This window comes from Fukomys damarensis, unplaced genomic scaffold (genome assembly GCF_012274545.1).
Source record: "Fukomys damarensis isolate Sample0158 unplaced genomic scaffold, DMR_v1.0_HiC HiC_scaffold_27, whole genome shotgun sequence".
Classification (NCBI taxonomy): domain Eukaryota; kingdom Metazoa; phylum Chordata; class Mammalia; order Rodentia; family Bathyergidae; genus Fukomys; species Fukomys damarensis.
This window is the reverse complement of record NW_022900939.1, coordinates 7,957,614-7,974,486: the sequence shown is the minus strand read 5'-3', so window position 1 is coordinate 7,974,486 and position 16,873 is coordinate 7,957,614. Positions and strand designations below refer to the sequence as shown.

Here is a 16,873-nt window from a genome sequence, read left to right as displayed (position 1 = left end):
CACACACACACACACCCGCCACTGCCCAATACCTGATGGATGGGACTTACCCGTCCCAAGGGATCCAAGTGGTCTGGGTAGGATGTGAGCCAGGCCTGGCAACATGGATGGAATTCACTAGGTTAGGAGAAAGGAGCAGGGTAAGCCCCATGTAAGGCTTGGGGAAAAGTCAGGGCTCACACATACAGTCGTGCAGGTTGTGCACTGAACAATTACAGGAGACACCATTCACATTGTGGGCTATGTGACTACACTTCCTGTGTGCAGCCTGCATGGCCTTCTGCAAAAGCCCCTGAAAAACTGCTGGGGCCACTGAATGATTTTGGCCAAGGCTACAGGAACACAGAAGCATAGCTCCTGGGGCTGTCCCCTTGCCTGCTGGCCTGTGGGGGACAGATAGCTCCCTGGCATTATCCCTGAACAAGGCTTGAAGTGTTCAGGAAAAGAATGCAGTCAAAGACCTTAGGTTTGGGTGTTTCCCTCAGTGATTCCTGGCATACTGGGCAATTGGCCTAACTCTCCGTGCCTCGGTTTCCTCCCTGAAAGTGAGCATTAGAGGGTCCAGAAGAGCTGAACAGATGATGTTTGTAAAGTACTTAGCCCTGCGGATAACTGTGGGTATCTGTCGGCAAGACGGACCTCGGGATGGAGAGAAAGTGCGGATGGGAGCTGAGGGGTAGGGAAGGGGAGGAGCAGGGTGGGGCGAGCAGCTGCAGGTTGGACCTCACAGGAGCCTCTGCCAAATAGTAGTGCTTTTGCCCTAAACTGCAGATTTATGTGGCTACAGCGTGCCACCAGTAGCCTGTGCTCCTGGAAAACACACTGGAGCCAGGGCCCCAGGGGGCGGGAGTCCTCTTCCCTACCTAGCAGGGACCACACCCTCCTCACCAGCCTCTGGCTGTGCCCACCACACCGGGAGGGCAGGGACTCTGCAGCGTGGGCCTGGGCACTGGTGAAGGAGCGGTGGGTGCAGGACTCAGGCAGATGGGAGGAGAATGTGACTGTGAGCTCCGTGCTGGGCGCCTGGGACCTTGGCTGCAGCTCTCTGACTGGCCTGGACAGGCTCAGCCCTTCTGGCCTGGCTGTGGGCTGCAGTGGGAGTTCAGGGACTGGACTCTTCCCTCAGACCTGGACTCAGCCCGCCAGCCGCCCTCTTTCCTTGGCTCTGGGCTTGGGCCTGGAGACCCCTGAACCCTCAGGATTCTTTTTAAAGAAGTCTCTGGGATTGATAATAATAATAATAATAATAATACCTTATTTTAAAGCCAACTTTATTGAGCTATAATTCACATATAAAAGTCACCCTTGAAAAGTATGTAATTCAAGTCAGGAATGGTGGTACTGGCATGTAATTCTGGCACTTGGGAGACTGAGGCAGGAGAATTGCAAGTTCAGGGCCACCTGGACTACAAAGTGACATCTTAAAGAAAAGAAAAGTATAGAATTTAACCCAGGCATGGTGGTCCTCAGCTTTAATCCCATTGCATGGTTGTATTCATTATCGAAAGCGGAACATTGAAGTTTCCAACTATCATTGTTGAATTGTCTATTTTTCTCTGTTTCTGATTTGTCATTTTTTTGCTCTTATGTATTTGGGGCTCTATTGCTAGGTGCATATATGTATATAGTTGTTATGTTGTCATGATAGATTTATCCTAATATTATTATGTTCCCTTCATTGTCAACAATAACAATTTTGTCATAACATCTATTTTGTTTTACATTAAAACCCATTCCAGCTCTCTTTTAGGCACTTGTAGCGTGATAAATGCCCTTCCATCTTCTTACTTTCAACCTATTTATATCTTTGATTGCAAACTATACCTCTTAGTTTGCTCAAATTTTTTATTCTTTTACTTGTAATGTTTATTCCATTTACAGTATTGTATCTATTATGGAGATTTATACCTGCCATTGTGCTGTTTTCTAGGTGTCTTCTGTCTTTTTCTTTCTGTGTTCTTCTATCACAGCCTTCTTTTGGGCTAAATGGATATTTCCGAATAAACTGCAGTACTTTCTTTCCTGTAACTGGGACGACGTCTGACCACATAAAGGAAGAAAGGTGTATTTGACTTAGAGTTCCAGTGGGATCAGTCCCTGGGAGCTGGCTCCAAGGTAGAAATGCCATGGTGGAAGAGCCTGGCAGAGGAAAACTGCTCACCTGATGGCATCCAAAAAGCAGAGAGGTCAGAGATGAGAATACACCATCCCAGGTCACACCCCTCGTGACTCCTCCTCTAACCAGGCCCGGTGTCCTAACAGCGTATTTAGTTATAAACTCATCAGTGGGGTTAACCCATTAATGAGTACGGCAGCCCCTGGACCAGTCACTTTCCAAAAGCCCCGCCTATGAACATATGCCACTTTGGGGGAACATTTTAGATCTAAACTGTTCTATATACAATGTTAATGTACTTCTTATTTCTTTCACTATATGTATTTCTCTCAGTGGTTGCCCTGGGGATTACAATTAATACCTTAGTGCAAATCAATCTATTTTGTATTAATACCCCCCCTTTTTTTGGTACCAAGCATCAAACTCAGGACCTTGAACTTGTGAGGCAGGCGTGGTACAACTGAGCTAAATCCCCAGGCCAATACCAACTTAATTTTGATGGTATATAAAACCTTTGCTCTAATACAGCTTTATTATTGTACTCTGTAGCTGACCCTTGCAGCTGGCCTTCACTGCTGGTTTTAGGTCTGTCCTGTGGGGAGCCAGTGCACTCCTCCAAGCTTTCCCCACCTGGGTGACACTTGTGGGGACCTAGACCTGCTACTTTGTTCTTCCTGACCTGGGGGCAAATGAGAATGAATGACAAAGAGACCTGGAGTCAGTTTAACATTCAGGCAGCTGGGCGGGGTCTCTAGTAGGCAAAGGAGCCCCCCAGCATCTGACTCATTTGACCTTTATTCACCCAACATGGGCACAGCAATCAAAGTGACACGAAGTTCATCTGCTTTCCGGTATCATTAGTTCACGCTCAGGTAAGCGGCATGACCTCAGCTGTTGTAAGTTTTCCCTAGAACCTGACTATGAGTCACCCCCGAGTGCAGCCTTTCTCCCTGTGCTCACAGAGGAGGCCAATTAGGCCTCAGTTCTCCTCTGCTATCCCACAGTGCCCATCCTTTCTACTATTATTGTCACGCAACTTACATCTTTATCCATTATCAGATCATCAGAGATTTTGTAATTATTGATTCATGCAGTGATCATTTAAATCAGTTTGAAAAGGAAACAAAAATCACCTCTATACCATCTTTTACATTCTTACTTCTTTATTGGTTGGTGCTCTGTATTTCTTTGTACGCATTTGAATTACTGGTTAGTACTCTTATCAGCCTAAAGGACTCCCTGTATTATTTTTTGTAGGCTAGTGATGCTATATCTCAGTATTTTCTTCTAATCTAGGAAGGTCTTAGTTTCTCCTCATCTTTGCTAGTTTGGGTGGATATAGAATTCGTGTTCAAAAGCCATTTTCTTTCATCTTTGACTGTGCTGTTCTCTTGCCTCCTGCCATCCATAGTTACTGATGAAAAGTCAGCTGTTAATCTTCTTGAAGCTCCCTCATACCGGCTGAGTCACTTTTCTCTTGGGGCTTTCAAGAGTCTCTGTCTTTTGATCACTTAACTATGGTGTGCCTAGATGTGGAGACTTGGAGTTTATCCTCCTTAGAGGTCATTGAGCTTCTTGGATGTATGGATTAATATTTTTGTCAAATCTTGGCTGTTTTCAACCATGATTTCTTCAGATATTCTTCTTGCCTCTTGTTCTTTCCCTTTGGACACCATTATGCATATATTAGTATACTTAATGACGTTCCACAGGTCTCTGAGTCTCTGTTTCATTTTCTTCAGTCTGTTTCCTTTCTGTGAAACAACTAACTCTTCCTTTCTCAACTGACTGACCTTCGAGTTTTGAGTCTCCCCCCACTTCCTGTGGAACTGGAGACTCAACCCAGAGCTTTGCAGTGAGCTACATCCTCAGCCTGTTTTTATATTTTTTATTTTGAGACAGGGTCTCATTGAGTTGTCCAGTCTGACCTCAAAGTTGCGATCTTCCCTCCTCAGCCTCCCCACTAGCTGGGATCACAGGCATATGCCACCATGCCAAGTTCTCTGTTTATTTTGATCTGTTCAAATATAAAGTTGAGTCCCTCTAATGAATTTTTCACTTCAGTTATTGTTTTCAACTTCAAAATTCCTATTTGATACTTTACAGCTTTTTTTCTCTCTACCGATGTTCTCCATTTGATGAGGCATGGTTTTTACACTGTCTTTTAGTTCTTTACACTTGGCTTCCTTGAGCTCTTTGATCATATTTATAGTAGCTGATTTAAAGCCTTTGTCCAGTAAATCCAGCATCTTGACAACCTCTTCCTCCTAGGTTTAGGTCATACCTACTTGTTTCTTGTGTGTCATAAATTTTCATTGAAATAATACAATGCGGCAACTTTGAAAATCAGATTCTACCTCCTAACCAGTATTTGTTATTTTTCACAGTCTGTTTGGTTGGTGACTTGCTTGGACTAGTCCTCTAAAATCTGCATTCTGTCATGTGTGTCCCCAGCAGTCTCTGCTCATTAGCTTCCTGGTCAGCTAATGACTGAGATTCCCTTAAATACCTAGATGCAACATGCTTGTCAGCCTTTGCCAAGAAGCGTTTGTGTGTGCGGGGACCACGCCTTCATTTTTCTACTGGGCGGTTGAGGCTCAGAGTGAACCAGAGGAGAAGGGTACAGACTTTCTTAGCTCTTTCATGGGTACCTACATAGCATGCTGGCCTCTAGATTCTCAGGATACATGGGGGACTTGCAGTCTCCTGGAGGAAATTCTATTCCTGTTTCTTACTTTCTAGGGTTTTGGCCCTGATCAGGGCTGGACGAGGGGAAAGGAAGAGAATAAAGGAACAAACATTAGATACATACTTACTATGCGACAGGGTGCTAGTTCATACCATAAAGCCCTACCTGATTCTGAGATCTCAGCTGGTCATTCCCTGAGAATTTAATTTACAGGTAAGAAAGCTGAGGCTCAGAAAAGTGAAGACATGTTCTTCAGGGCACACAGCTGGTTAAACAGTGGGGTCCTTTTCTGACTCCAAAGCTCACAGCTCTTCTCCGTACCCCTATTTCCCAATCATCAGTAATTTGAGGTAATAGTCATTTGACAGCTTTAATTGCATGTTTGTGTGTATATTTGATTAATACACCAAACCATGACTTTCCTCTTAGGACAAGACATATATAGGTAGTTAAGCTTAAAAACAAATCAATCTAAAAGCAATTATTAAGTAAGCCATGGTTCCAGGGGTATGTTGTCAGGGCAAATGAGAACCACAGTGGTGAGTGTGACATCACATCATACCCATAAGCCCTCAGCGCTGACACTGGGAGTTAGGATGTGGGCAGGAAAGGTTGAGCGTCTCAGCACCGTCCGGGAGAATTTCCTGTGACAACAGAAATGTTCTACATCTGTGCTGCCCAATATGGCAGCCACTGGCCACACCGCCCACTTGGAACATGGCTGATAGAACAGAGGAGTTCACTTTTAATTGCCCTGAATATTAATAAGTTTAACTTGGGACAACTCTTATGCAACGCAGCTTCTCACAGTCTGTGATCCTGCCAGGCTGTGCCTGCCCTGAGCAGAGTGTGGCACAGGATCCCTTACCCAGGGGTCAGCAGACAAAGGTCCCACCTGTGCTCAAGCCCTGTGGGTTGCGTGGCTGGGCAGCCTTGCTGGAGAGACTCAGTTTTTCTGTGCCTGTTTCTTCATCTGTAAAATAGGAACAAGGACCGTGTGGAGTGACGTGGGGAAGAATGTTTTCTCATCCATCAGGTCACGGAGATGGGAAGAGTTTGCTTAAGCAATATTTTCACAGATGGGATGAAACTTGGAACAGGCTGCTCAGGCTGGCCTGGGGGTGGCAGGGGGATGGATGGGTTTTGGATGCTGGCTTCTGGCCCATGTGACTGCCTTAGGCTGAGGCTGTGCCTCTGGCCACACAGCCCGGGGCTGAACTCAGGTGTGGGCTGCTGGGTTGTAGATACATCGGCTGATCTGCAGGCCTAGCTCTAAGTGGAGACTGGTCCACTCCATCCGTGTCTTCCCTCTCCACTCTCTTGCCATGTTTCTGCACAGCCATGAAAGGCGACTCCGTCTTTCCAGGGGCTTGGCCAAGTCCCTGCAGTTATTGTCGAGGCCTCTCACCTCCCCGCAGCCCGTGTTCCATCAAGCGTCTAGTCCTGTGGCCTGGACCTCTCGAGCCAGCCACTTCTCACCTTGTCCCGTGGCCTCCCCGAGGCACACTGTCACTGCCTCACTCTGGGGTCACTGCAGAACCCTCTGTCTGGTCCCACCTCTGACCTGAACAACAGCATCGTCTCTACAGTCACCAGATTTGCTTTAAATTGAAGTCACATCAAGTCTCATTCACAATCCTGCCACACCTCCTATGGGAGAAGGCTACAGTCTTGTTCTCTGTGACCTCATCTCCAAATACGTCTCTACATCCCCCTTTCAGCTTCTTGCTATTCCTTCATTATGCTAAAGCCTCAGAGCCTTTGCACTTGCTGTTTCCCCAGCTGGGAAGGCTCTCCTGCCAGTACCCGTATGACTCACTTTTACTGCCTCCAGGTCTCTGCTCAAATGTCCCCTTGTCAGAGTGGCTCTCTCTGTTTACCTGACATAAAACAGTGGTAGCCTCCTGCCTTTGCACAAGCGTGGATCTGCAGTCATGCCCGGTGCAGAGTAGGTGTGCAGTTGTCATTGTTAAATGAGTTAAATCCTGGTCAGACCAAGCTGATGGCCGATCAGGCAACAAGCAGCGCTGGATGGGAGTTAGATGTACCCTGTGACCTGGACAAGCTGTTCGCCCTCTTCGGACTTAGATGCCTCATCTGCACATCGAGGCCTTAGAACGGGACTGAACACCCTTGGAGGCCCCCTCCCCGGGTCTGCCCGTGTTCGTGTGTGCAGCAGTTGATCTGGGGCTGGCCGTGCAATGGCTCAGGGAGGAGGAGAATGGAGTCCACGCTGGACCCTGGCGGCAGAGGCTGACCTGCAAGACATGGGCCTCTTGGAAGTGACCCCACCGGCCCAGGTCCATTCCAAGCAGTCAGACCAGCTTCCCCTGGGCCTTGTGGCCATTTGGTTGGTTGGTTTTTAAAAATACACTCATAGGGGGCCGGGGATTTAGCTCAGTGGTTCCACCACCTGCCTTACAAGCGCAAGGACCTGAGTTTGATCCCTGGTACAAAAAAAAAAAAAAAAAACCTGCTAAAGGGACCCTTCTAGTCTTTCTTCCTTGATGACCACCTCTGTCCTCTTGGTCTCTCACCCTAATCCCCTCCCTGGTGGTTTTCTGTTTCCCTGGTCAATCTGGGAACATGAATAGGATTCCTTGTCTTCTCTGATCCCATGAACTTGCAGAGTCTGGAGCTACCATTTCTCCCCTTCACCAGGAAGCCTTTCACCCTCAAATCTGCCCGCCTCACCCCCAGACCCCAGACTGCAGAGCCACTCTCCTTTCTGTTTCTCATGGACATAGCATCCATCTGGGAGCCCAGACCCCCTCCCTCCACCCCTCCCCTCTGCCTCTCCAAGCCCCAGAAGGGCAGCCTGCTGCTGGGCTATTTTTATCCCAGGAGCTTTCTCAAGGAGAAACAGCAAAAGTCCCCAGCCAAGGAGCAGGGCTGGGTCCCTGTGGAAAACCTCCCCTCATGGGGAAAGAATCTAGGGGATTTTAGAAGGGGCCTGGCTTTGAGCCTTCAATTTTTGTGTGTCCCTTGCTAATTTATCAGGAGTTTAGCTGTTCCTACACTGTTGTGGGGTTTTTTAAAAATAGAAATAAAGGCAACACTGAGTTCTGAATAGGACTGGACATTAACTGTCACGCAGCGGGCGATCAGCCTACAGTTGAGGTTTTCAGATAATCCCTATCTTGTACCTGTGTATAGCAAGTGGAGACCACTTGTGGTAATGGAAACCTGGCCAGCCTGGAGGCAGGGGTGAGAGGCGATGCCTTGGGGTGGGGGTGGGGGTCCCAGTTTTATAATAAGAAAGCTGACATTCATAGAGGCTAAGTAACTTGCCCAAATCTCCCAGGAACCCAAGCAAAGGAGAGATTTACAGCCAGGATTTGGAAAGCACCTGCCTGCTGAATTCCTCTCTGGCTTTGGGTCGCATGGTAGCTGTGTGATTCAGGCAAGCTACTGTGCCTCTCTGAAACGTGGGGATTGTCGTACTTGTCCTATGGGCATCTGATCCAGTAAGATACCACCAGGAGAAGAGAGAGTGTCACCTGCTCCTCAGAGGCCCCTGGAAGGGGTTGCTTTCCAAGAGCCAGGTGTCTGCCCAGGTCCCCAGGATTGTCTGCGAGGGCCTCTGTGCCCTGGTTTCCAGTTGACCTGGGAGGTTTCCTTTCCTATGGCCTCTGAACTTCTGAGGGCTGCATGGCCCAGATGTTTGAAGGTGACTGTTTTTCCAAGGGGGAAAAGTGTCTGGCAGGAAACAGAAAAACCTGGGCACAGGCTCCTCCTCCGTGAAGTCTCGGGCTTCTCACGGTGAGGACAGCCCTGTGCTCACCGGAGGAAATGTGTGGAGGATAAAAGGCCGGCAGAGCCTGAACTGTGTGGCTGTGTGATTGTGTGGCCAGGGCAGAGAAGAGAGGGGAGGGGCTGGGGCAGGAGGAGCCTTGCATTCTGACTCCATTCCAGGAAGGGCCGGCCTTGCCGCTGGGGGGTCCTCAGGCCAAACCTTGTGGTGCTCCCAGCCCTGCGGAGCCTGTTACTGGAGCAGCCCAGGGCAATGTGGCCTCAGTGGGAAGACCGTGGCTATCCAGAGGCATAGCTGGGCCATCAGCCACGAGAGGTCCCTCCAGTAAAAGGTCCAAGCCGTGCATGTTCTCGGCCTCGCTTACTGGGCAGCTTTGGGACACTCATTCAAGCTCTCTGAACCTCAGACAGTGCATCTGAAAAACAGGGATGATAATAATAGTATTTGGGACGGGCGATTTGTTTTCCATTTCCTCCAGATATGTGACAAAGCAACCCCAGACTCAGTGGCTTAAGACCAAAACTGCTTTGTTGTTGTTCTGTGGGCAAATGGGCTCTGCTGAACTCAGGGTTGCCAGGGACATTTGCGGAGCTGGACAGGACGGGGCTCCACTGGGCCCGAGGTATGTGAGATGCTGTCCACGCTGTCCCCACCGGTAGTCAAGCGTGAGTATCCAGAGCGGTGTCAGCTGATAACAGCAAACATTCCGAGATGACAGCCCTGTGAGCAGAGGCCAGTGGCACATTGGCCACAGTAGGCCCCACGGCCAAGCCCGGGGTCAGCGTGCAAGGGCACGAGTTCCAGAGAGCACGATTCCCTGGGGGTCACCAGGGTCACAGGCTGCCACTGGGTGTGGGGTTAAATGATAACCTCGCTGAGTGCTTGCTCCATGGTGCTCAGGGTGCCTGGACAGATGCGCCCATAGATGGTGGCCAGCCCTGATGTATTACTCTCTGGAGGGATCCAGGGGTCAGAGTGGCCTGTAACAGGGCGGCTGGAAGCATCCATGGCCCTGGCCCGGCCCAGGAATTCCTAGGAAGAAGGGGCGTGGTGGGGACAGTGGCACAGTCTGGGCTGACAGAGTCCAACAGGTCAAAAGGCCTCCTGGTGCAAGGCGAAGACTTCTTGCCAACAAGTTTCTGGTGGGGGAAAGGAACTCATAAATGTGACACGACTGGGACAGAAAGTCCCTGGAAACTCTCAAGTTCTCATCAGTCAGAGGCTCCAGAGGGAGAGGGGAGTGGTGGGGAGCCTTCTCCATGCTGATGAGATCTTCTAGAATGTTCCTTGCAATGGCTCCGGTCTCAGGAGATCGCAGAGCACACAGCTGAGTAGATTCAACAGACCGTTACGGAAAACATGAGCGTTCAATGGATCAGGTGGAGGCATGGTTTAGTCGATGACAGAATTTGGAAGGGCAGGTGTGAATTTATGTTCGTTATTTTATGTGGTCTTCCAATCCCTCCCCGACCCCTCTCTCCACATGACAAACTCACCCCCAGAGATGCTTTGCAAGGTATCCACGGCCACACAGTGACTCCGTGAGGAGCTGGGACTTGAACTTGGACCCTTGACAGCACCGTGTCAGACCTCAGCATGGCGCCTCACAGCCCACACAGGGACAGCGCTGTCTCGAGGGACCCTGGCAGACTGGCCCACCCAATAAGCAGGGAGCTCGATGCCCACAAAACCAGACAGCCCCTGCTGCTGGGAATGGGGAGCCCAGTCTCCCACTGCCACCGCCTCCTCCCCACCCCATCCCCCAGTACGCCTGAGGCTGAGGTCACTTGGCCTCTGGCCCAGCACTGGGGCTCCTGAAGGGGCTTTGAAGTGTGGGTGACAACAGCAGATAGCGTCAGTGGAAAAGGAAACAAAACCCTCTTCTTTGTGCCCAACAGGACACGAAACCCTGGGCAGGGGAGAAACGGGGATGGAACAGAGTCTTCTTTGATAGCTGGAGCAGGAAGGCTGGGTGGGGGGAGCAAGCAGAAAGGGCCAGAGAAGACAGAGGAGCTGCAGCTATGGTGAGAGCGGGGATTCACACGAAGGGGCGCCAGAAGGGCAGGAGATGCTGCCATTGAAATAAACCTCAGCGAGGTAACGAGACAGAGGCCCCAGGAAAATGGGGTCCTTATCATTCCTGTGAAAGTACCCGCAGACAAAATTTATGGTGAGGTGAGAGGCCTCCTGAGGCCCAGCTGCACCCTGTCAAGGACACTGGGTCTTGATGAGTGGCCACCTAGTCAGTGCCACATGCCAGTTAGTAACTTGTGGGACTGCTCTGGGAGATTGGTACTGTCTTTTCACGATAGTCAAAATAAAAGCCAAGTTCTCATGAAGGTTTGAAAACTGTACAAGAGCCATATCTCAAATATAGCTAGTATCCACTTCTACCCCAGGGCCTTTGCACTTGCAGCCCTCCCACCCGGAACACTATTCCCTGCCCCTTCATCTCCAGCACATCTGTACTTACCTCCCTAAATAGCATCTTTTCTTGCTCTCAGCCCCCTCCCAACTCGAACACCTAGCCCATTATGTTACATCTCTACATACATAGTTGGTTCATTTCCTGTCACCTGCTTTAGCAGGTATACTGCAAGAAGGCTGCATCTGTTTTGTCACCTTCTGCATTGCCAGCACCTAGAAGAGTGTCTAGCACATGGCAGTCGCTCGATAGAAATATTTGCTGAATGAATGAATAATGCTAATTCTTTCTTCTCTGTTGTCCAACAGGATGCAGATGTCGCCGTTTACAAATTGAGTTAAATTCCCCTGGAACAGATCTGCTTTTTGGAGCTGTTTTCCCATGTAAACAATAAGCAAGTAAACACGAGGCAGCGGCTTGGTCCCTACTGTGTGCTCAGCCCTGCTCGGCCAAGGACAGGAACAAGCCAAGGAGCGGATCAGTCTTTGCTCTTCAGGATCTGAGGCCCGGGGGTGTGGGGGCCTCTTGTGAGCCATGCCCAGAGCCTGAGGGGGCAGCTGGTGCGTGAGGGCCTCAAGCCTTGGTGAACGGGCCTTCCTCCTGCTCAGGTCCCCGAGAGACCAGCCCAGACCAAATGGGATTCTCAGGGGACTGGAGCCTTGCCCAGGCGTCTGGAGAGGGCATGTGCTGGACACGGCTTCAGACAAGCTGCAGTCAGCCCACATCAAGGAGCCCCGTCCTTACAGCCCCAGGTCCTAGCCACAAGGACGGACAGGCTGGGGTCCCCCTGGGTAGACACCTGCGTCTCTCTGGGCCTCGGGTTCATCACTGGTTCTGCCCACTGGGTCAGGGCACCACCTGCGGCCTCTTCCCACCACCGCCTTCCCCTCTGTGCCCGCCAAGCTCCGCTCTCCAGAGTGAATCTATGTGTGGCCGGTGACCACTTAAAAGTCCCTGGCCTGGAAGTGAAGGAAGCAAAGATTCTCCACCTCCCACCTCTCCCCACGGCGGAACCCAGCAGCTTTCTAAATCAGGCCAAGCCAGGCACTAGACTTGTAACTTTGTTTTGGGGGCAGAGACACCAACAGCATCAGGGGCAGGAAGTAACAGTGTTTGCTGTCTCTGGATTCTAATCCTGTCGTGGATGTTTCCCAGCTGTGGGACACCAGCCAAAGCACACAGCCTCTCCCAAGAACAGAAGTCCAGGAGATGCTAGGAGCCACCAGGGGTTGGAGTCGCAGGCCCCTTCCCCTGGGTGTGGTGTCAGGCACGCTGGAGTCCAGCCCTCCAGCAGCCACACCGCCCCATCGGGCACTGGCCGCTGTGGGGAAGGGTGACGGCCATCGCCCTGCCTTCTTCCTCCCGGAGATTGCAGCCGCTGCCCAGTTTTTCAAACTAGGCAAGAAAATGAGGGCTTAGCGACCCCTCTTGGCAAATCCATGTTACAGCTGCTGGGTCGCAGGTGGGGCCCACAGGACCAAGACTTCCAGCTTTGGAAAGTTGTGGAAAAGGAGACTCTTTCTCCGGAAAAATCTTCACTCTGCTTTTCACATTCCCCAGGTGCCTAGGGTTGGTTGATTCCTTTATTTTCATCTTTGGCCACTAATCTATATGAGCTAGGAATGAGCATGCAACACACACGAACCAAGAACCCGCTGTGCCTTGGACTACAGCAGGTGTAGACTGGGGAAGCCTACAGATCAGAGGGGCCCAGGCCTGGGGAAGTGCATTATGGGATCCATCCGTCCGTCCATCCATCTGTCCGTCTGTCCACCCCCTACCCACTCCTGCATTTATTCACTTGTTCCCAGATGTTAGTCAGGGTCCCCTTACTGTAACAAATACCTAAGGTAATCAGCTTTATAAATAGGAAAAGCTTTATTTTGGCGCATAGTTTCAGGCTGTGGCAGATGGATTGGGCCTGTTGCTTCTGCACATCATAGTGGGAGCACACGGCGAGGTGGAAGGGCTCACTTCATGACAGCTGGAAACCCAAAAGGAGGAGACCCAGGCTCTAAAACACCCTTCCAGGGCGCCCCCTAATGACCTATGGTGACCCCCAAGGCCCCACCTGTTAAATAGCAGCACTCAGGAACAAGCCTTAACACATGAGTGTTTCAGGCACAATGCAGATCCAAACTACAGCCATTACTGAGCTCCTCTATGGGCCAGATCCCCTTCTCTGCATGCTGTAAGCAAAACAATTAAGCCGGTGGTGGTGCACGCCTGCAATCCCAGCACTCAAGAGGCTGAGACAGGAGGATCGCTGTGATTTCACAGCCAGCCTGGGTACATAGTGAGTTCAGGACCAGTCCAAACTACATGTGGAGACCTGTCCCAACACGCACACACACGCACACACAAGGACTTCTGTGCCACATTAAAGGAAGAGGATTCAGAAGTCGCAGATTGGTGGCCGCAGGGCTGAAATCAAGGGGCAAAGCCATGTTGCTTGCCAGGACTGAATGCACATAGGAGGAGACGGCGTGTCCTCCTCAGTCTTCCTCTTTGCCCCCTGCACATCTGTGACTGTTGTGTGCCTGGAGGTATTGAATTTGCTACCTCTACAGGGGAGAAATAAGGAAGCACCTTATGCAAAGCAAAGATGTGCATGGACCTTCTCATCAGAAAGCTTATCTTGCCGTCAGGGATTTTTTTCTTCATTTTGAGTTCCCTGGGGTATAACACAGGGCTTGGTACCTAAGAGGTGCCCAGTGGGCTGTTTTTAGCTTCTTTCCCCCCAGTCCTAGGGATTGAATCCAGGACCTCATGCATGCTAGGCAAGAGCTCTGCCATTGAGCTACATCCCCTACATCAGCTATTTATTAAAATTGTTTTATATTTAGTTTTGTATCGAACTCAGGGCCACTGCGCTTGCGAGGCAGGCAGTGGAACCACTGAGGTAAATCCCTGGCCCATTCAAATTGCTGTCCTGAGACCAGATCTTGCTAAGTTGCTGAGGCTGCTCTTGATCTTGTGAGCCTCCTGCCTCCGCCTCCTGAGTAGCTGGGATAACAGGTGTTATCTCAAGGCCACAATGCCTGGCCTTGGTTTTATTTTTAATGAATGAGAGACAAACAAACAGCAAAGATGAGCCATTGGTGCAGAGCAGGATGGAGATATGCGAGGTCCTGGTGTGGAATCTTTCTGAGGGGAATCCAGAATCATCTTGTGTATTTTTTTAGAAAATTAGGTTCATGGCCCCAGCTATCCACCCAGAGTCAGAATTCCTTAGCAGAGCCTAGGCACCTGTTTCAAACAAGCATCCGTTAAAGTCTGCGAACTGTCACAAAGGGGTATTGTAGGACCAAGGCTGCTCTGGGCCTCACCTTTGTTTGGGGATCCTCGGGGAAATGACCTGGAGCTGGCTGGGCAGAGCTGACAGACAGCCCACCACACACAGCACCAGACAGCTCCTCCCGCCCCTACCACGTTAGCATAGGATGGTACATCCTCCTGTTTGGGGAGGCAGACAGCATCACCTTCATCTTTAACAAGGACAAGGGGAAAACCAGAAAGGCTGGGCGGGTCTCAGGGTCACGCAGGCAGGTGGGACTGGGGGATGTGGACCCAGCCGTCCTGGGGCTCTGTCTCTGGCTTTCTTGTCAAGTTGTCCCTCCTAGCCTGGCTTAACCTACTTCAACCTGCTCTCGAATCCCAGCCTCCCCAGAGATGGAGAGATGGGAAGCTCCTGTGCTTTCCCTGGGGCTCCCTTGTCCCAGGAGTTCTCAGCAGCTGGGAAGTAGTAGGATCACCTGGTGGAGGCCTTCGCTTCCTTCGAAGAACCTGAGCTCTCGGGTCTTATGAGCTTGCTGGGTGCTGCCATACCCTTCAAGTGCGAGAACCACTGCTCCAGGCTGCGGTATTCATTGAGCCATTTCTCCGAAACGGTGCAAAGAAAGGCGATTTAGGCAATAAGGAGCACCTGGGCGGGTTCGCCCTGGATGGGGAAGGTGGATCTTATTAGCACTTTGTACTTAAAAGCGGAGTTTGCAGGCCAAAGCGCAAGATGCAAGCTTAGTGAGAGGAGGAAGAGCTGGTCTCCGAGCCCCGAAGACTAAGGAGAGTCTCGGCACGTATAAGCCTTCTAGGCTGAAGAGCTAAGGATGGACAGCAACCGGGGTAAGGTATGGGCCAAGCGTTACCTGGGCCTCCTGACATCCCCGTGGGATGTGGGCACCAACGGACTTAGGGAACTCAAGGATCCCCAGAGAGAAAGCCACAGTTTCCAGGAAGAAGCCTCCGAGGGGCATCGTTCAAAGCCAGTGGGGTCGGGGGTTGGAAGAGTCGAGTTTAAAGCCCCTCTGTGGAACAGGTACTTGTGAGGTCTTCTACCATCCACGTCGTGCTTGGAGCCCGTGCTTTCTCATCGGCGGAGTGAAGCTCCCCGGGCCGTTCTAAAGATCCAACCCCTCCGGTTAGTTCAGTTTCTTTGTCCGCAGCGTGTACAGGTAGCTGAGTAGAGGTCTGTGATTGTCCATACAAGGCTGGGTGTGGCAGCATCCGGTGGCTTCAACTGGCTTTTGCTCCGCGTGTGGGGCCAGGGTCTTTATCCTTGGTCCCTCTATCTCTTCACTGACTTGGTGACATTGTACCCCTCCTCCTCCTCCTCCTCCTCCTCGCTAGCAGTGTTAACTCGCCTGTGTGCGGCACACTGTGCTGAGGGTGTGTCCCGACAAAGGCTGACTGGCGGGTGCCACGTGACTCGTCTTTGAGGAAAAGGGTGGGTTGCTGGGGAGCCTCTCAAGCGGATAGTAATATTGGGCAGAGTGTTCACTCTTGGATGGCGGGAGCCCTAAAGCCATGGAATAAGCAGCAAAGTTTTACACACTCAGGGGGATGCTATGTTGCAGAAAAAGCCCTTGGAATTGTAACTTGTCCTGGAAAAGGCATAAATCTAGACCTTTAGAAGGGTCTTGTTATCTGGTGATGTTGGGCCCATCCTAAAAACGAGAAACAGCTGGACCTCCTGGGTTCTTATTATCTAATTGTATCGCTTCCTTGATCTTTAAGAAGAGATTTCATGGTCTTGTCTGGTATTTTGGCAAGTTTCCAGAAATATCGATCTGAAGAGTCAGGAGCTCTCCAAGTAGAGGCTGGAAACGAAGATTTCCAGGTCTTGGCCTCAGACACCAGAACCAAATTCCAGACTGCAGGGGTTTGGCTTCCCCATCTGTGGCCCAACAACTTTTCTGGGGGATCCTGATGGACTTCACGTTTGTGGAGCCTGTACTGAGGCTGTAGTTACTAGCGATGGATTTTCAAGGCAGCTGCTAGAGATACTAGGTTAGAGGCATTTGCAGGAAGCCAGGTGAGATAGGAGAATGGAGGGACCGGGTATCTGATCTGACTGCTCCAACTATTCGACTTTGCCATTTGCAAAAGTAGCCATATAATAAATTATGTAAACATTGCTGTGGAACAATAAAACTTTATTTATAAACACATGTGGTGGGCCAGATTGGACAGCCGGGCAGTGCTTTCAAGACCTGTTTTAGTAGAATACTTTCTCAATGCTAACGTTCTTTAGCAGCATAATCTTTTTTCTTATTTAGAATTTAACAAAGTAGGCTCTGGTTGGTGCCCAGAGTAGAGAACCCAGAGACTACCTGTTCAGTTCCTCCTGTCTTCACCGTGGACCCTCATGCTCTTCTCAGAACACACTCTACTGCCAGTTAAGGAGAGGGCAGTGGGGTCTAGGGTTGGGCCACTTAGGCTTTGCTGTTCAACGAGTAGGTAACTTCCTGAATCATGCTGTGCCTAAAACCGAGGAGGAGCCAGTGCCGCACAGTCACTGCTTCTGTCCCCAACCCTGCTTGGGTCAGAAAGAGTCCTCTTTGTTCCAGTGCATGGCCTCTCTCTCCCTCCCTCCCTCTCTCTCTCTCCCTC

At 50.5% G+C, this 16,873-nt stretch overlaps 1 protein-coding gene across 4 annotated transcripts in view; it reads left to right on the top strand.

Annotated features, from left to right (window-relative positions):
• The window catches only part of LOC104854145 (probable inactive 1-aminocyclopropane-1-carboxylate synthase-like protein 2), a 49,566-nt gene that overhangs the window by 22,867 nt on the left and 9,826 nt on the right, over positions 1–16,873 (top strand). Inside the window, exons 1-2 of one of the 4 annotated variants that reach the window (XM_010612522.2) lie at positions 14,826–15,111; positions 15,300–15,401. The exons of 1 other annotated variant lie outside the window; for it this stretch is intronic. Coding sequence is in view for 1 of the 3 variants with exons in the window: in XM_010612521.2 (XP_010610823.1) it covers positions 15,091–15,106 (16 nt within the window). In the remaining 2 variants the exon portion in view is untranslated. Of the gene's footprint in view, positions 1–14,825; positions 15,112–15,299; positions 15,402–16,873 lie in introns of those variants that run through there. 2 more of the 4 variants (XM_010612521.2, XM_010612523.2) reach the window with 2 other exon arrangements.